The sequence below is a fragment of the Mytilus edulis genome, chromosome 1 (assembly GCF_963676685.1).
Source record: "Mytilus edulis chromosome 1, xbMytEdul2.2, whole genome shotgun sequence".
Taxonomy (NCBI): domain Eukaryota; kingdom Metazoa; phylum Mollusca; class Bivalvia; order Mytilida; family Mytilidae; genus Mytilus; species Mytilus edulis.
In genome coordinates this window covers 88,621,532-88,643,276 of record NC_092344.1, presented here as the reverse complement: position 1 = coordinate 88,643,276, position 21,745 = coordinate 88,621,532, and the positions used below count along the sequence as shown (strand labels likewise).

Below are 21,745 nucleotides of genomic sequence, written 5' to 3'. Positions count from 1 at the left end.
CTCATCATCTAAGTTCAAAACTGTATATGAGCTGTAAGGTCAATGCATTGTCCAAGGTCTTCACTACTTGAAGATGGCTTGGTGATAATTTTATTTTGTGCGAAGTTCAATTTTAACAGACACGTAAAAATTAATGAATAAAGTTGGTGTTTATCAATGTGAGAAAAACACAACTTTATAATGAATGTTGAAAATTATAACGAATATGTAAACTAAGAGCTTTGATCAATAAAAAATATAATTTTAGAAAAGTTTATAGTTCCAAATGGTGAAGTTGAAATCATCCCTTCGTAAATTTTACGGACGCCATCACGAGTTGGTTGACCGTTATGGAATAACCGTTTCACAAATGATATCGGATATGTTCCTTACGTCGTAACTACAATCCCCTTCCCTTTCATGAATGTGACCTACCGAATTAGACTATTTACCGGATTTGTTATCACATAAGCAACACGACGTGTGCCACATGTGGAGCAGGATCTGCTTACCCTTACGGAGCACCTGAGATCACCCCTAGTTTTTTGGTGGGGTTCGTGTTGTTTATTCTTTAGTTTTCTATGTTGTGTCATGTGTGCTGTTGTATGTTTGTCTTTCATTTTTAGCCATGGCGTTGTCAGTTTGTTTTAGATTTATGAGTTTGACTGTCCCTTTGGTATATTTCGTCCCTCTTTTATACGAGCACACATTCTACGTTCCATAAATTGATTTAATTTTTGTTTATTACTCAACGTTTTTTTTAAATATGTTAATAGTAGGTATAGTGCTAAGATCTCACAGAGGTTCAATTGTCTTTACAAAATTAGTAACCACTTACGTGCAGTAATATGCGAGATCTTTAATTGTTTCTTTCTATTAGCCAGGTATTAGTTACAAAACATTCTAGATAGTTTATCATTATATTTTTTAATGTATTGACATACGAATTAAAACACCCAACGCAATGTGAATAAAATTTTCAAATTTTGAAATTTATTTAAAAAACACAATTCAATATCGAATTGAATATTAGAGTAGTAAGGATACTTATGTTTTGATATTTTTATAAACTGTTTCCAACCACCTAGACCACTCAACCAAATTATAAAATAAAGCAATGGTTAGTCGGCGCATTGCCTTTCCCCGTCAACGTTATAAGTTTATAACACTCCGTATATGATGCATGCATGGTTGCATGTAGATGGAAAACCTTGAACATCAGCTATTTTTGTCAACTGTACAGTGAGATTGATACATCTATCTATCTATCTCAGCACTTACCATACAGTCACATCAATATGTTTTATTATAAACGTCTACAAAAGTGACAACTTAACGACTGACATTCTCCATAATATAACCAAAGGTTAAATAGGGTGAACACCACAAACTAAAAATACTTCGTTTCAAATTAAGCCTAACAATGTTGAATCTTCTACTTTGGTTAGCACATGTTTTTTTTTCTTAGAATACAATATAATAGAAGCGAAAATTTTATTTAAGTTGGGATCACTAGAACATAACAAACATAAGCTCTGTTGGGCTGGTTGCAGAGATTAATAACAATAGCAACTTATACAATATCCAAATAAAAATATATTTCGCAAGTCGAGTAATTTCTTTCTCGTAAGCTTAACCATGGTTTATAACGAATGTTTATTAAAATGTACAGTCGCCTACCTTGCAAATTAGTCCAAATTATGAAGTTGTGTACGGTTTTTCTATAAATAAAAAATGTCACGTATTCCTTCGTATAAGGAAACAAATTCAAAACATTCCTTTTTAGACGTTTTTGGACTACTTGCAAATCAGCTATTTTCATTCATGTGCACATCCTAAGTTATAGTCACTTACCTAAAGCAATATAACTAATTTTATTTGCTGATTGAAAATAAAGCGGAATAAAATAATTTAAAAAGAGAAGATAATTCTGTTTTAATTGGTTATTACTAACCAATATATCTTTATTCTCACAAACCAAATTATAAAGGTATAGAGATAATTATACATAAATCAATACAATAACATAAATAAATAATGTACGAAAGTAGATAGAGGCTTTCACAATTGTTCACCCAGAAAAGTTCAATTTGTTATTTATCTCCTTAATAAGTTTACATAGTTTGTTCAGTTCTGTACATTTTTTAGAATTCATTAATTCATAAAACTTCAATGAGTTTGGTCTATTTCTATAGTAAAATGCAATACATTGTTTTCTACAATTATCAAAAGCTGAACAATTAAAAATATAATGGTATTCATCACCAATGGCATCTGAATTACATAATAAACATTTTTTGTTTTCTCTTTCTATGTTTTGCCATCTTCCAGTTTCTATTGGAAATTTCATGTTTAAAGTTCGAAATTCTCAAACTCCAAAGTATCTTTAAATAAACGATAATTTAATGCTTTTGGTGATTCCTGTAGGCTTGCCAGCCATTTTTGTTTAAAATTGATCTATCAAATTCTGTTTAATGGTTACATGTAGCCATGTTTTATTTACAAACAGATATTATCCCATACATATGACAAGCCACACGTGTCTAAATTGATTTGACTTGTTTTAACCATAAAATATTTGTACCATATTTGGCAGTTGCTAAGTTATACAAAATAAAAGGCAATTTGTCAGGTTTTCCAGTTACCAACTTGAACCAATAATTTATCATTCGTAACTTGATTGAAATATCTAATGGATATCTTCCTAATTCACCATAAATCATAAAATCAGGAGTAGACTTTTTTACTCCAAGTAATATTTTACAAAATTTACTGTGCCTAACCGATCACCTTTGGGGTATTATAATACCTACAGTGTGACCTGGATAAAAAATTGTCAACACAATTTGTCCATTTAAACTGTACAATAGGTTTTGTGAGAGATTATCAATAGGTGGTCATTTAACTACCTGTAGATTTTACCTGGTTGTTTTTTGCCCTAAATTTTTTTTTCATTGACAGAGTTTTGTGTTAAATTTACATAACCCAAAGTTATGTAATGATGTTATAAATCTGCTGGAAACAAAATTATCACAATTGAATACTGAATAAGTTTAATGACTTTAATTTAAAACAACAGTTTTGAACCTCTATCTTTGTTAATACAAGAGAAATATGTCAATATGTTCAGTTCCATAAATTCTGTTATTGGGTAACTATTTCAATGATGCATTATGTCACATCTCCTTTTATTCATAGTTTATTATAAAAAAGATAATGACTTAATTTCTCATCCAGGGATATAACTCCATTGTAAATTAAAGTAACCAGTATATTGTGCAAAATGTTTCTATATAAGATTTTTTTTTATTAGTTATGCATATTTGCAGTTACATAACATGAACAGGTTATAAATCCATGAATATGTATTTGTGGCCACAAATTCTAAACCAGTGAGGCTAAGTATATCCACAATGATGAAAAATGTTTTCAGAAATTGTTCTATTGATGTTGTTTACAACAGAGTTACAAATAGCCAGTTCCATATGCTCTTCATAATAATGGTTTTCCCTTTTTATGCCATCTTTTATAAGTTTGAAACAATATTCACAAGTGTTTAGTTCAGGGTGATAAGGAGGTTGATATCGAAGAGTTACACCATTAACTCTAAATAAATATTGAAGTTGATTTTGAATTAGCCTTGAATGATGGAATCTACAATTATCCATTATCACAATATCTCCAGGTTTTAAAATAGGTAATCCATAAATTCTCTGATGGAAAACCTCCACAAAAAAATTTAATAAATGCAAACTATCTGATGGTCCTTCGACAAAATTGAAGTATGCTACTCCAGAACGACTGTGCATTAAATTCACAGTTAAAGTTGCACTTGATGCATATCGTTGAATTTCAATAGGTTCATGTCCATATAAAGCATATCCATATTTTCTATTGCCTGAAGTTTTCAGAAATGATGTTTCATCAAAGAAATATAAATTATTAGTATTCGAAGTAGAAATAAAGTTTATGAAATCATCTAATTTTGTCTCTATTTGTGCTGTTTGTGATTCCCTTGGAACTACTCTGATTTTCTTTCTAGTCAACAATAGATCATTTCTTAAAGACTTGCTGATTGAATTTTGACCTGGACAATTTTCAATTGTACAAATTCCAGTGTCTATCAATTTTTGTTGAATTTCTTGTAACTGTATGGAAGGTTGTCTTTCAGTAAAAAATAGAATACATTCTATAATTTCAGTTGTCATTATCTCTCTTTTCTTTCTTGGCCCAGTAATTGTTGGTTTATTGTTATGAAAGTATTTACTAACTGTTGGCAATGATATTCCAGTAGTTTTCACTATTTTGGATATTGTGCTTCCTTTTTCTTTTAAATAGCTTATTGTTTTTATATCTTTCTCATCAATACATACACCAGGTTTATAAAATCTATTTTGTTTTGATAGCATCATATTGATTTAAACAATCAAGAGAGTAAAAAATCTTCCCAGTTTATGACCTACTAAAAGGTAAAATTCAATGACTGAGAGCAGCTTGCTTTTCTCAGGTATCATGACCAATGTCCTGAATGGACTATTCTATTTAGATATGGGACATTTTACATTAAATACACAATTTGGTCTTTTTTAATAAAGATCTATATTGTATTTTTTCTTTGGCTTTAGCATAAGTCAATTTTAGTTTAAAAATTCAAGAATATTTTGCAAAAATGAGGATGAAAATAACTTTCTATGTACACTTTTTATAAACCTTTGACCCCTTTGAAATAGAAAAAAACTTGACCAGTTGCAAGCACCTTTTATTTTAAGCCATTTCTTTTAGTGTCTTTAAACAGTCAAGATGGAAATTTCAATCAGTGAATTTTTACTTCAGTTAGGGCCAGAGTTCTTAAAATGTGAAGAGATATTTTTAGAAAATGAGTTTAGGGATAGCAGTGCACTTCGTGCAATGGACATAGAGAGTGATTTAGATTTAATTTTTTGTGAACCACCATTACCATTAGGAAGAAAAAGAAAAATACAAATGGCAATTAGAAATTTAAAAGCTGCAACAGCCATCTATCCAGAAAGTTTTGATCAGCCTAGTAGTAGTACACTGTCATCAAAGGTTGCCACTGATTCTGACCATCATAACAATGGTATGGAAAAAATTAGACAAAAGATCCTATGTGAAATTAAAGAAAAAGAGAGAGTAAGAAGCGATTTGTTGTCTAGAAGAAGAGATATGGATATTTTAGTAGTGGATCCAGATCCAATTGGTCCTTACAAAAGTACGAGATGCGGAAATTGTCATTTGCGTGGCCACAAGGCTGATGGGAACAGGGGTAATAAACCGTGTTCCCTCTCCCCATGCAAGGACTGGAGAGATTGTGGTCAGAAGGACAAACATCCAGATTTCAAAAAAGAGTCAAAGCAGATTGACAGGGATATAAAAACTGTTGACAAAGATATGGATGAACTGAAAACTGAACTTGCCAGAATTTCCTCATTTGAGGAAAAGACCACAACATCGTTCATTAGCGTTATAAAGGAACGTTTAAGGGCTATAGACAAGCTAAAATACCTCAATACAAATATATTGATGAGGGATGTGATAGCACTTAAGGACTATTACAAGAGTGATATCCCATGCCATCCTCATTCTCAGGATAAGGATGAGTTTTTCAGGATTCTTTCTAGTAAGATATGCAAATCTACTGCTAAATACCAGCTGCCAAAAGTGTCCCCTTTTCACGAGGACATCTCTGACACTGATGAGCTCCCTCCTCTGGCTCTGAACAAGTCTGCAAAAAAAGTTAAAGCCATCTGCTACCATCACCAGCTCACCACCTCTTGGTAGTCAGAATCCATATCTGTTTTCCTCATTCACAAGTAATCAGCAAATGGTACCACCAGCTAACATGTCCAATTCAACTACAAACAGTCAACAAAGTCAATATCCATATGGATTTTATCCAGGGTATTATGGATTTAATCCATATTATTATTCGTATGCATACCAGCAACAAATGAATGTTCAGCCACCACTACCCTTAGATCCTCCACCTCAAAATCCTCCACTACCAGACTCTGAATAGATTTTTAAAAGAAGGATATAATGTTTTCTTCATGGTGATTTTTATGCGGGATATATTTTCATTTTTCGTTTATTACAGTTATTTTATAATGAAGGATAACATCTATTTCCTCTTTGTTCATTTGTTTTTTGATAGCCCACCTAATTGGGAATAATTCTACAAGAGAGAGAACTATGTGTGATTTATAATGGGATATATTTTCAGTTTATATTGTGATTCCTGAGATGGAATAAAAGTGATGTTAGTTTTATTTTATATTCAGGATCTACTTTTAGAAATATAAAAAATACAAATGGATTAGTGAATAGAAATTCCAGTGCTTTATTCTCTTTTGGGATTTACCAGTAGTTTATTTATTTGTGATTGTTTTCAAAACAAATTTCTATGGAATTATTAAATCTACAGTTTTCTCATAGCAAATTTAGAATAAAATGTTTAAAAAAAAACGTATGAATTACACATGTCTCATAGATATAAAAGGTTAAATATATCTATTTCAATCCATTTCTTATGGAGTATTTTATCAGTGATTTAGTGTATAATGAAGACATAAATCAGGAATTTCAGAATGGATTTCATTTTTTCTTTTTTTTTCTTAATTTAATAAAAAAAAAATGATTAAAAATTATGCCTTTGTATTATTTTAATAAATATTTCTAATATGCCAAAAAAAAAAAAATGATACCTACACACTTTAAAATTATGCAATTAGTTAGAATTATCTCCCATTCCAATTAAAAAATTCACAAGATGTGCTTTTCAATCTTATACAGTATTATATATAAACAATGTGTTGCAAATATACATTTAAGGAAGATGAACAATCATATAATGAAAATGGAAATTGTGTCAGTGATTGTCTTCAATAGTTGAATTTGAATGTTTACATCCAATAGGGAAAGTTGCTGACAGAACTTTCTCAGTCATTTTCACTAGTATATCTATTCATGCTTTATTCACAACCAATGTAGACAATTTCCCAATTTTATTGAGTAATCAATATTTTGGAGCAGCTTTTCTTACTAATTGAGACCATATATGGACCAATAGATTTCTTATAAAAATAGAAAGATAGTTGGTACAATTGCCAATAAGACAACTTTCCATTCAGGTTCTTTATTACAAATTGACAAAAATGGTAGTGTTGACACCTTGCAATTTACTCTGCCTGTGCAGTTGAATATGTTTGAAGGCCTAGGTTTCAGGAAGATATAATCTTACATGGATTGCGTTAGGCATTTTTGTAACAATGTTTATTTGGTTTGAGATACTCCCTCTCAGGTAATACTTGAAGTGTATGCATTAGTTGAATTGGACAATAATCAGATACATGTACATGTAATAGGACAATAGAAATCATTCACAGCAATAGGTAATTTAGAAAAAGGTGTAATTGAGTGGACAGTATCCAATGTAATTTGATATAGGAAGATGTGGTGTGAGTGCCAATGAGACAACTCTCCATCCAAAAACAATTTAAAAAAAAGTAAACCATTATTAACATCATCTGCTGTGATAAAAAAAAAATCAAGTGTAAACACAGCTTTTTTGTGTATTTGTTCTAATAATCAAAACCCTAAAACAAAGGTATAAAAAGACATGTGATAAGTAATTTCAAGTCGTCATACTGCCTTCAACAATGTGCAGTGTGTGTTAATTGACTGTTTTTGAGTTGCTGTCAAATTGATATATGCTATTAATCCACATTACTAGTCCCCCCCCAATCCTCCCTATATATTGCTTCTTATTCTATTTAGGGACCATGTTGCGAATACTTAGATGCTTTCCCTTTTGGGGCACGAACCAAACGCTGAAAAGATACAGTGCAAACGAAGCATCTGTTTTAAACTAATCAGAGTTCAGTAAGGGGCCCAAGATATGTTAACCGGTTCTTGGTTAGAAGTGTAAACTGAACAAACACAGGTTTGGGGCAAAGAACCACAGTTATTTTTTTCTTTGCATTATCAATAAAGCAATACATATTTATACAAAATAGTTCCCTACATTCATTTATGATAATTTACTACAATTAAAATAAATGGTGTGATACAAGTTTTGTGTTTAGTTAGTAAGTTCTAATGAGGAAACACATTTTCCAAGTCACATGTTTAACATAATCTTGCATATTGATGAATTTGTAAAATCATCACACCTGCAAGATTGGTGTATTATAAGTATACAGCAAGCGAATTGTTTGAAAAAAGGAAAGAAATAATAAAAGTACAATCAAATTGCTAAAAAAGATAAAAAAGATATATGATATGATCAACAATTAGACAACCATAATCCACCAAAGTTCAAATGAAGTAGATGTAAGCAACTACAGGCAACTATACGGCCTTCAACAATATGAAAACCCATAATGTAAAGTAGACTATAAAAAGATCTGAAATCAAAACTATGAAACTATGACAGTCATGAAGCAACAACAACCAGTGACCTAAAGGCTCCTGAATTAGGACAGGCACAAACAGAATGTGGCAGGGTTAGAATGTTTGTGCACCTTCAACCATTCCCCATACCTAGGAAAATGGTGTTCCAGCACAACATACAAGCAAACTATACTAGTCAAAATAGCTTAACTCATTCAGATCTTTCCTTCTATTCAAAAATAGTTCAAATACCATATAAAGCTAAACAAATACTTCAATTTATAAATGCAAATTGTTGGATTCAATTTCAGATATTTTGAAACTCACATGACCCAATACACATAAAAAATATGATTGAAGAAAATCAGTTTATATACTTGATTGCAGGATGCAAATAACAAAAGCAAAATGAAAAGATTCATTAAATTTTTTTGGTGTCATATCACATTATGTCAACCGAATTCTATAGGCTCTAGAAAGATATGGAATATGGAATATGATTGTGAGTCTTCAACAATGGACAAAGGCCATGCTGCACTGCCCTGACAAGACAAAATGTGTTTATTGATAAATACAAATAAATGCTTATCATCTTCCAATTAACTCTTTGATTTCTGAAGCACATAATGACAGATATGTTTGAAACTAAAGCAATCCTAACCAAATTACAGTTTTATGTAAGTACATATAGATTTGAAAAACCAACTTTTATAATTTATTTCTTATCACCTGAAGCGGGTTAAGGATAACTTTCAGTGAAGTAATAAGCTATATTTCATATGATTTTTTTTTTTGTGTAAAAAATTAAAATAAATTGAAGGTGTGAATGAATTTATATTAGTTATATGCCAAATATGTAAATTTGAAGGTACACTTGGATGCTGATACAATTAATGTCACAGTAACATTTTAGGTAACAGGTGATTTAAATCATTATTCAATAGTTGACTGACCACCTGTAAATTTAAAACAAAACTGTCAATGAAAAAAAAATTTAGGGCAAAAAACAACCAGGTAAAATCTACAGGTAGTTAAATGACCACCTATTGATAATCTCTCACAAAACCTATTGTACAGTTTAAATGGACAAATTGTGTTGACAATTTTTTATCCAGGTAACACTGTAGGTATTATAATACCCCAAAGGTGATCGGTTAGGCACAGTAATATGAACCCTCTCGATTATTGAATTATTTCCAAAACCCCAAACTTCGCACCCATATAGAAGTATTGGTTTCACAATTTTATCAAATAGATCAAGTTGGCATTCAATTGACAGATTATGTACTCTACCTTTTCGAATAATATCGTACATAGCATGTATTGCTTTTTCACATTGCTTTTTTTTTTAGCTCTTGAAAAATTTCCTGACCTAGACAGTAATACACCAAGATAAGTAAATTCACTCACAATGTCTAGTATTATATTATCATACTTAAAAACAATATTCTGCGGTAGTCTACCTTGTGAAAAAATTACAATCTTACTTTTTTGCACATTTACTCTAAGTTTCCATAACTCACAATATTCATATAAGGAGTCCAGTTGACTTTGTAAATCTATCTGAGATTCTGCCATTAAGACAGTATCGTCAGCATATAAAATGACAAACAATTTTAAATAAACATTTAACTCTATTTCTAACTCATCAGAGATAGTGCACAAACCTTCTATATTTTTATTTTGTAAAAACAATTCCAGATCGTTAAGATAAATAGAAAAAAGCAAAGGAGAGAGATTCTCTCCCTGCCTAACACCAATAGAACAAGGGAAAAATTCAGAAAAATCTGATCCAAAGTGAATACGTGATTTGATATTATTGTACATGTTGACAATAACGTTATACATCTTTCCGTTGATCGAGTGTTTAATAAGTTTTGACCAGAGACCAGACCGCCAAACAGTATCAAAAGCTTTCGCAAAGTCCACGAATGCACAATATAGTTTCTTCTTTTTTCTCTTTAGCAACTCAAATAATATGTGAATAACAAATATATTGTCTACTGGGGAATAACCTTTTCTGAAGCCAGCCTGGTTTTCATTTAATAATAAATAATCCTCTAAAAAAGAACTCAATCTAAAATTTAAAACAGATGTGAAAAGTTTTCCCAGGCAGCTGAGTATAGTAATTGGTCTATAATTCTGGGGATCAGATTGGTCACCCTTGTTTTTATAAAAAGGTATAATATTTCCCATAAGCCATATGTCAGGCAAAATACCAGAATCAAAAATCATATTAAAAAGTTTCACATAAACGGGTATAAAAATGTGTGATGTGCTTTTCATAAATTCATTGATTATCAAATCATCGCCACTGGCCTTTCCGTTTTTCAAGTCTCGTATACAGTTGCTAATTTCTTCTGCGGTAATTTCTGAATTTAAAACTCCATTAACACCATGAATGTCATTCGGCTCATTTGTGACGTCATTTGTATTCTCAGCGTTATTTAAATTTTTGAAAAAATCAAACAGTACATCTAATGCTATGTTAGGTTTAATTCTTTTCCCTCCCCTATATAAAATTTTCCAATATTCCTTCAGATTTTTGTTCTCAGGTTTTTCATATGTTTTTGAATTTTTTTTCTATATTACCTCATCGATTAATCATCTGGCGTTTATATTCCCGTTCTTTCTTTTTCATTTCTTCCCTTTTAGCTTCTGATCTATTACTGTTATAATTTCTCTTTGCTCCCCTGTAAATCTTTCTCTTATTCCAACATTGCTTATCAAACCATGGTTTGTTCCCCTTTTTGCCCATTTTTTGTCCTGTACGACTCCCTTGGCTATCATTACATGTACCTAGAACATTTTCTGCAGCATCCAAAAATATGCTGTTAATGTTTTCAACTACTTCGTTTATTTTGCCTTGAGATAAAAGGTTACTGTCAACTGATTCTAATTCGGCAACCAAATCAGAATTTTTGTCCTTATCACGAATTCATTTTTTTTCTCAACATCCCATTTTTTTACCCGTTTTACTTCTATTGCATTTTCCACGCTGTTCTTAGCAATATGCACCGACTTAAAATAAAGAGTGAGCTATTAATACTCTAAATGAATGATGTCTCTAGTCTGGTCAAAGGGTCAGAGTGTCCTAAATAATTAAACGATAAATTGTTGAAATTAGATAACATCTTTTCACGTGCAGAGAAATTTCACTTATGACCAATGCATGATTGGATTTCATCTTTCTTATTGGTCAATGATCTTGCGGGTCAGCACGAGTTCACGTGTAAGTGCATTGTGACCACTTCCTTTTATTATCAGCATTTGATGTGTTAACTTTTGATTCTTATCAAACAATTTGTTCAAAATTTTATATGTGATATTTTTTTATTTTATGGATAATTTTGGACTGGAGTGATTTCATTTTAGCTATTTCAGGTAAAATCGAACTGTCGTCTGCAAAAGACTAAAACATATTGAACGTTAATAAGAAAATAAATCTCAGAAACCTTCGACCGAAAAAAACCCCTGCATTTGTATTAAAATAGTTTATAGGTGAAGTAGATATAAAAAGAATAATTACGTCCATTTTCACTGAACTAGTACACATCTTTATATTCAGGAGCTAGCATACCTCTGATTGCGTGATTCTCTCGCTGCGTTGTTCAAAGAGCCTTTGGTGGCCTTCGGCTGTTATTTGTTCTTTAGTGTAGTTGTTGTCCCTTTGACAGATTCCCCATTTCCAGTCTCAATTTTAATTAATTACCTTTGTTAACGCCATGCATTCCATTTAATTTTTAAAAATATCTATTTCAAAGTTACCTTCCAAAATATTTCAAGCTCTCTAACAGAGGGTAAATTGTCCAACGATTTATTCTCATACGCTCTTTTACCAATGCACTTAAATCAGTTATGACTTGTACTTAACACACCGGCGAGAATATGTTCCAGCACAGAAAAAACAACAGAGGTGACACATTACAAATATGAAAAAAAAATGTATAAAAATAACCAATCAAAAACATGATTTGATGATTGAGTACAAATTTTGTACTCCGAATTCATATTCAAGTTTAATGACGGAGAGCCCTGATAATTATACCCCCGTATGTATTTTTTTCATAAAATTGAAGAAAATTTTTATTTTTACGAATATTTTCGAAAAAGACTGCTGCCAGGACTGCGAGTGCTCTTATATCTGTACATTGTGTATTTAATTGTGTTGATGTTTAAACTCCCACACGTCCGGTCTGTGTTTTTATTTCATGTTTTTTCTGCTTTGAAGCGATCTGAAGTCCTTTTCAGCTGATTTTATAGATTGTTCTGATGTTGTACTGTTACCCCACTGCCCAAGGTTTTGAGAGGGGGTTTGTACCAACAAACTAGCTGAACTCCGCCACATTCTGGAGGTGAACGTCCTAAATCAAGAGCCTGCTATTCAGAGGTATTTCATAATCGTATTTTGTTCCCTCTTTTGTACATAAATCTGGCATTTTATTTTACTCGTTTGAAATGTTTTACAGGCTCGATAAAATCAATGTCCGGCTTTTATATCATTGAGCCTACAAAATGACCATTTACTGTTATTCTTTATTTGTGGTGTTTTGATACTTTAACAGTTTGAATTTTTTGTAATTCACATGGCTACAGAAAAGGGTCATCAATCTAATATGAAACTCAGACAAGCGGTTTATATGTAGTTGATCTGTGTTATCTATCAGAATTTAATTGATGGACGGTTGCAGCTGACAAGGAAGCTATTGAAACAAGTGTAAAAAGTAAAATCACAAAAGTACCGAACTCCGAGGAAATTCAAAACAGAAAGTCCATAATCAAATGAAGAAAAAAAGCTCAAACACTTCAAACGAATGGATAACAACTGTCATATTCCTGACTTGGTACAGATATTTTCTTCTTGTAGAAAATTGGTGGATTGAAACCTTGTGGTAAAATTGAAGTCGTCTTTTCAAAATTTTTACATCATGAATTTTGCAGACAGTTATGGAATATCTGCGTCACGAATGACCACGGAAATGTTTCTTATTCCAGTCTTGTTTTGTGTTTTGTGTACTTTTGATTTTCTGTTTGTTTTTTTCTTTTGATGCCATGTCATTGTCAGTTTATTTTTTATCTATGAATTTGAATATCCATCTGGTATCTTTCGCCTCTCTTTCAATTGTTGTAGTATACCTTCCCTCGATTGTAACATTTCTAATGGGAATTATCACAGAAATTGTTCTTACCTTGTGGAACAGGATATGTGCCTTATAATGAGCAGGTTCTGTTTTCCCTATCAGGTCACATGTGACCAATCCCAGTTTTTGGCGAGTAAGTATTGACCAGTCTTTACTTTTCTGTGTAGTGTTTTGTAGACTGTTGCTTGTCTTTTAAACGTAAAAGAATTGTCTCGGTTTCATTAAGTTTGAATGGGCTAGTTTGAATGGGCTTTTTACTGATTTATGAACACTAAAAGGATACATCTAAATGTTGTAATTGCCTTCTATAAATAATAATCGACCCTTTCCCTGCAAGTTTGCTAGATTATGTATGACGGACACCAACCATGGAAAAAAAACCCACTAGATTTTGACTTGGTTGCATATTTGTATAAGTTCTATTCCTAGTTTTCTCCTTAACTTTTGCATTTTTTTTTATTTTATTCTCGTATTTCGTCTTTTGTGTGTTATTGGAAGAATTTGTTTTAAATAAGATCGGATTTTGTTTATTGGTGTGGCTATTTCACGTATTATAAAAACAAAAGACTACATTAATTTTGACAATAATATTTTTTTTTAAATGTTGATTTCATCTGTTTGAACATGCACTTTACAAATGCATATTCGGAAATTAATATGAGTTTAAATCGTGATTAGGTTTCTCCTGAAAATTCCTTTCATTAAATATAATTTACCTACTATTAGTTCGAATATGTTTTATTTTTTAGATAACTGATATCATTCAGATTAATAATAGCTAAATAGAAATTTCAGTTCAGTATAATTGAAAAAAGGAAAATAACAAAAATACCGAACTCCGAGGAAAATTCAAAACGGGAAGTCCATATTCATACGACTAATCAAACGCTCAAACACTTCAAACGAATGGATTACAACTGTGATATTCCTGATTTGGCACAGACATTTTCGTATCCAGAAAAAGGTGTAATAATCTGATTTTATAGCATGCAGAACTCTTACTTGTATGACAGTTGCATCAAATTCAATTTTTTTGAAAACAATGTGTGAATAAAACAAACAGACGTTACAGGTAAAAATTGTCAAAAAAAAGAAGTGCATGCAATTTTTTTTAAATATTTTTCATAACCTCAATACACTACCTTTCTAACTTTTACTTAATGTCTTATCTGTGTAAATCATTGAAGCACCTTTCTCATTTTAAATTATCATTGTCAGCTAAAGAAATTCCGAATATATGTTTAGTTAAGCCCAAAGAAAAGAAAGTATTCTACAAAATCGGGTCTCAGAGGTATAGGTAAAGTAAATCAATTTTGATTATATCAGAATTATGGTATCATTTTGAACGGAAATATATTATTCCAATATATTCGGAAGATATGACATGAGTGCCTGGGACTACTAAGAATTGGAAATCAAATAGACAACATTTATAAAAGCGGACTTCAGAAATGGAAAAAGAACGGCACGAAGTTCCAAAAATACTTTGAAATATGTATTTGTACTAGCATTATTAACTAGATTTAAATTATTTTGTAAAAAGAAATGACAGTATGTCAATGACAAAATTCTTAGAACATTTCACCATATATATAGAGTTTCCTCTGTTATTCTTTCTCTTACCCGTATAAACTTTTAACAGTTGAAGGACGTGTCACAAGCTAGATGATAAATTGAACTGTTTTTTTTTGTGTATTTTGGTTATGTATAGATAATATGTTTATGTATAACATGTAACATGTACAATGTATGAGGTTGTTTTCAATTAGCAAACAAAAGTAACTTTGAATCATGATTTCAACTATTGTCACATGTTATGACAGAAAATGTTTTGATTTATTATTATTATGCTAAATAAATTTTGAACTTTTGACCGGAACTAATGGTATAAAAGGTACAATCTACTAAGCTTACTTGTACATTTTAAAACCATCAAAATAAAAGGTAAGTCACAAATAATATCGAGGAAGCATATTAATGATTTTCATTATATATTTAATACAATGTTATGCTTAAATTTGTAAATTTCTTTAAAAAAGGCTACAACTTGCTAGAGCAAATTGTTTAGTTTTGAATTTTAGAAAAGCTTTATATATTCCTATAGAGAGAACCAAATCGAAAGAATAGTCATTAACGCCTTACTTGGATGAACTATCAGTTGGTTCTTACAATGGGTAAATGGAACCTTTTCCCTGATAAACACATGGTCTTTGAAAAAATATCACAAGAAGATATAACATTATCATCGCGGAAGTACTTATTGTGCATATTATGAAATTAATTATGAATATGTTCCTTTATTTTTCGTTAGATGTGCAGATCCATAATACGTGTAGGTACTATTGAATGTTAGGCCTATGTTTGTTCTATAGTCTGTATATGTTCACAGTGTTTAATGTGATTTCATTGTCCATTTGTTTTAACTTTAAGTGTATCATGCAGTTAGTATTCTCCATTTCATCATACACTTTCAGGATCAATCATCAATATACCACAATGTCCGGAACTGCATCTTTTCTCATATTGGCTATTTGTTTAATTTCTGGTAAGTAACCATTTATTTTCATATTAGCAACGGTAAAAACATCATCCCAAGATTTCTTATTTCCTTTCATTAAAATTTCATACGATACCGTAATTTTGATTGGCCGATGCATTCGAACGGCAATATTTTTGTTTCCGTATAAATATTAAACCAATAACTATCTTTTCGTGACAACATTACAGCCGATTTCAATATGTAGCTAAAGATAATATCTTTGGTTAGCTTGATTGTTAGCTGAACCGTGAAGTCATTTTTAGGAAAGGTATACTACCCGCCTTTCGAAGAAGCCTAGTCCTACAGACAGATAGATTGGTTTTATATCGGACTAATCTACTCTTAAAGGAGGATAGCTTACCTAACCTAACAACGACTTCACGGTTCAGCTAGCAAGCAAGCTAACCAGAGATATATCCTTTAGCTACATACTCATTGAAATCGGATGTAAAACACTGCAGGGCTTGATTTAACTCTTTAGAATGGTTTTTACATAGTAATGTAATCATAAGAATGGAATGTTTTTTTTTATAATTTCATAAGGTTGTTAAATTGTTGAACGTGCGAACATTTTTAATAACGCGATAGTGATGTTATTCTCTCAAAATAGTGATAATGATAGAATTGAGATTCACGACAAAGAGCCGACAACAGAACATAAAAACGATAATAGTCTGTTGGACCATATTTGAAAAAAAACAAAACTGCTTATTTTTTTACATAAATAAGGCCGTTAGTTTTCTCGTTTGAATTGTTTTACATTGTCTTATCGGGGCCTATTATAGCTGACTATGCGGTATGGGCTTTGCTCATTGTTGAAGGCCGTACGGTGACCTATAGTTGTTAATGTCTGTGTCATTTTGGTCTTTTGTGGATAGTTGTCTCATTGGCAATCATACCACATCTTCTTTTTTTTTTTATATGTAATTGTTTATAATGAGACGTAGTATGTACCCGATGAGGAATTTCAGTAATTATATCATTTAGTCAATACTTAGAGCCTTTGTCATGTTTTACGTTTGAACCTGTCATAAGAAACCCGCCAATTTTCTCTGGGACGGATAGCTATATTGTAGAGTAAGAACTTAATTGGAAAATCCGTGGTTCCATGTGTTTTCTCTCTCGTAGATTGAATTTGTATTCTGGTTGTGAACACTGTCAGTTACTCATACAGTATATGTTTTACATCTTTAAATGCGTTATATAAATTTCCCTTAACCATTTTACAATTCCAACCAATTTAGTTCACTAAAATCCTGTTTTGATACCTGTTGTTTAAGTTTTTGTACGCTTTCTTGTTTGTTTCTTTTAAGCTTGAAACATAGTACGAGTTTGTTTTTGTTTCTTATGTGTGAATAAGCTAACTGGAAAAGACACGAGAATGAAGGAAGCGCCATACGATATCTGACATTTATCCTACAATTTTATAAGTTATAAGCCGTTTTAATCATCAGTATTTTGCTATTTTATAACCTTGTATATCATTGAAACTAATCATTTGGTCTATTTTTTGTTACAGGACAGACAGTATCAGGTAAATAAATCTTACTATATAGATGAATAAAAAAATTAATTAACGAGCAATTTTTCATGTTGTCCTCTAAAACTGTATATTTAGTACCTGACTGCATACTTATTTATAATCTATACTGGCGAACATTGAATGTAAAATATACAGGGCTAGAAAATCCAAATTTGTATTTTTCGGATTTCTACATTATCAACTACCAATGCATAATTAAGTATATGTTGGGGAACATTGAATATAAAATGTACATATTTTAAAATACTATTACTGACTTTACAGTGCAGTTGTTTTCTCGTGTTTAAACATAACAATAGTTAGACTAAGCATCAACGTTGAATTGTAGTGCATTATGATAACAGGCATTAATCTGCACCCCCAATCCCCTCCCCCCCCAAAAAAAACCAGCATGACATTGTAATGCTTTCATGGAAGCCTGATTTTGTACATAGAATTGAAGAAATAAACGCTTCACTTAGTGCCATGTAAGAGACCTCTATTTCTCATGAAAGGGACTGAAGTTTGTAGATATCGATTTCTCTGATTAAATTAAATTTGTTAAGGATGCATTCTTCTGACTTTTCAGACTTGTTCAGTCTGGTTGAAATCTCGTTCTAAAATTATTTCCAAAACATGTGATACAAGTGGAAAATATCAATGAATTTTAATAATATTATAATCAAACATAACTCTGTGAATAAATTGCGTATTTACAATGAATGGTTTTTGAGTAATCCAGTTTTCAAATTTAAAGAATAATCAAGTCAGTATTTTTAGCACAAATTTTGAGAAAATGGGTTAGGGATACAAAAAATGATTTTACAAGAATCATGTACTTCCCATATCATTTTGGTCTTTTGAAATTTCTTAGATATGTATTTTTTCAATCATTTATAACAAAAAAGTTGAAATAATATGCATTTTGTTCTTAAAAATGAGAAAAACCACAAAAATACAAAATTGACAGCATGGTAAATTTTACATAAAAACGTCAAAATATGATAAAACTTTCTTATATTAACACCTTCCTATAGTTTTTTTAATTAAATTTTATTCAGATTGGTCCACACCATCTTTATAGAAAGTATGAAAAAAAGTTTTCTTGTGGAACTATGATTTTTTCATGATAATAGCCCAAAAATAGGTAAAAATCGATGAAAAATGGGAAAATCATCAAAATTGGGCATTTTCAAAGGGCCGTAGTAAAAAAAGATGTGCACCACTATATGATTTTTTCTTCACCAATTATTTTGTCACAGTCTTATAAACCCAAAAATCAGGTTAAGAAAAAAAGTTTAATTTCAGAAAATGTTGGCTCCTCAGAGGTGGACATCTTTAAGGACGAGGGAAAACATTGTCATTCATAAATCGTTAATATATCAAATTTTACAATAACTTTTGACAAGAAAATGCACGATTCTTCATTCAAATGACGATATGATCATTGTTTTATTGTATGATATATAATGAAATGCGGTTATTCTTTTAATGATTTATGAGGGGATATAAGATAAATGATTACATTTTGTAATATATAATACAGTTAACTATATACATGTTCTAAGTGTTATATAGAATCAACGAGAAAAGTAACCAACAATTTTACTCGCAATTTTGACTTATTGTTAATTTTTAAAACTAGAGTGTGTCTACATTTTATTTTGAATCATAATATTAACTTCTCCTTGTCTTTTATCTTCATATTATCATTCAGTATCTTCTTACAGCTTAAAAAATTAAAAATCGGTAAACATACTTTTGATTGTGATTTTTCAAAAATCATTATGTTACTAGTACATGTTGTTACTTTTTCAGTAAAACAAAGTACGACAAATGTACTATCTTTGGTTTATACCCTACCTATATATTAAATAAACCATTACCCTTTTTAAGCTTACAATCCAGTAGCCTTTCACGCTAACAGAGGGTCTCCATTGACAGTAACTGACCAGACCAAGGAACACATTGTGGTATATGATAGCGTAAAATTAAACGTTGGACTCGCTTACAACTCAGTCAAAGGCAAATTTGAATGCCCTGAAGCCGGAATATATTCATTCAGTTGGACATCAGACGTACCACAAGGTAAACAGTTTGAAACATCATTCATTCTCAAACACAAAAATAGTCAGCTTGGCACAAAAATAACCGGGAATAGAGCAAGTGCTATTGGAGTCAGTGATTCGGTTCAGTCAACCAAAAACGTAGTCGTTGACATGAAAAAGGGTGATATGGCATTCATTAAAACAATTCGTAATGCTGCAGATGTTCTTCATGGTGATGTTAACTCATTCTCATCCTTCTCAGGCTTTAAAGTTCTGTAAAAAAAAGTAACAACGAAAAACAATGGTCTGATATAAGATCGAACTAATTATTAAACATTTTCATAAATTTGTTGTGTATCTATATCAATTTGATATCATTTACTGTTATATATATATATCAATGAATGAATAAAATCTATATAAAATGCTTTTACGTTGTTAGATTTATTTAAAACTCAGTATCAAAATTTGCTATGTCTATGTCTACGAAAACTATGTACAAATAAAAACATTATCTACATATTAAACGCTACTAATTTGAGAAAGGAAAAGATGTTGGTACACATAAGAAGTTGATACACACACACAAAAAAAAAGATCACACAAAATATATCGAAGTATCCAAAATTATCAAACAAAACCGCGCTTAAATTTTCGAATTTAATAATAAAAAAAAAGAATGAAAAGAAAAAAAACAACATAATAGGGCATTACAAAACATGGAAGAAATACAGACCACATATTGGTCGGAAGATAGATAGACGAGACAAACGACTAATAGTCCACACAACAGTAACAACGATTCAACAATAGGAATCGAACAAAATAAACGGGGATAGAGCTCAGGCGCTCTGGAATATACTCCGGAATGATCACCAACCACTGCTCTACTAGTGGTACTCAATATGTTTCTCTCGACAAGTAAAAATACATGGATAATTCATATCATTGAACGTCTTAAAATCGAGAAAAAGAAGTCGGGATTGAAATAATGACAAATGGAACAAATAAATGGTCATTATTTCATCAAACAAATAATTATTGCGTCCGTGAAAATGGGAAAAACAAAATAATATTTATTCATCAACTGTATGTTTTTTTTTTAACCTATTATCGATAACGGCATTGTAAAAACGTACAAACAATTGTAGAGTTATCTATTTTTCATTTTTCTCACGTTGTTTATCTGGATTTCTTAAGATAAAATGCATGGATAAAATTTACAATGGTCAGTTTTGAAAGAAAATAGTGCTTGCGCGGCTGAAAACATAACAAAGTAGAATTAATAAAATGAAAAGGCTATGGGCAATCTTGAAACACGAATTGAAACGAGTAACACACGTTATTGTGTCAATAATATTAGAAATCATTCAAATTATTAACACTTATTGTTAAAGCTCATATTTTTGAGATAAGAACGTTTTTTTCATTGATTTTTGTGGTTATTTCATGTACTTTTGCTAGATATTGCATAGATTTTTTAAAATGAGATCGGATTTTATTTATGTGTGTGGCTAATTTACGTATTTCAAAAGGAAATGGTGCCTTAAATTGGTCCCTATTATTGTCTTGATGGTACTTTCATCTGGTTGAATACATACATTTACAAATTGATATTCACGAGTCACTATTACTATATCGTAATGTGGCTCGGATTTTTTTTTCAAATTGTCAGTGCATGCGATTTTAATTTTATGATTTAAATTCACTACATTCTGACTTTTTATTCATGTTTTGTTTTCTTGTGAACCTTTTAAAATAAGTTGGTGGTTATTTGAACTCAAAAACCATATGAACTTATTTATGAATGAACTGCCATTTTGAAAAAAAAACAACGTCTTAGCAATGATAGTTGAAAGAAACAATGGATAAGTGTTCGATCATAACAAGATACCATTTACACCACCCACCCGTGCATATATTTCATCAAACAAATCATTAATGCGTCCGTAAAACTTTTATCTCTACAACAAAGAACACTTCGTTTCATAGTTTACTTGTAAACATATCAAGTAAATTAATATGAAACGTAGTTATAGTAATGACAACCCCATCAAAGAAAGAAAAATCAACAACAGGAAAGGAAAAGTCTCTACGTTTTGAGTAG

At 30.9% G+C, this 21,745-nt stretch overlaps 2 protein-coding genes across 2 annotated transcripts; one reads left to right on the top strand and one right to left on the bottom strand.

Moving 5' to 3' along the window:
- Positions 1 to 3,377: 3,377 nt before the first annotated feature.
- On the bottom strand, positions 3,378 to 4,391 carry LOC139489458 (uncharacterized). Its single transcript, XM_071275869.1, has one exon. The coding sequence runs from the start codon at positions 4,389 to 4,391 to the stop codon at positions 3,378 to 3,380; it is 1,014 nt and encodes a 337-aa protein (XP_071131970.1).
- Positions 4,392 to 15,355: 10,964 nt separating this feature from the next.
- Positions 15,356 to 20,067, top strand: LOC139520074 (complement C1q-like protein 4). Its single transcript, XM_071312495.1, has 4 exons — positions 15,356 to 15,473; positions 16,004 to 16,074; positions 17,588 to 17,602; positions 19,487 to 20,067. The coding sequence occupies exons 2-4, from the start codon at positions 16,026 to 16,028 to the stop codon at positions 19,915 to 19,917; spliced, it is 495 nt and encodes a 164-aa protein (XP_071168596.1). The 5' UTR covers positions 15,356 to 15,473; positions 16,004 to 16,025; the 3' UTR covers positions 19,918 to 20,067.
- Positions 20,068 to 21,745: the final 1,678 nt, after the last annotated feature.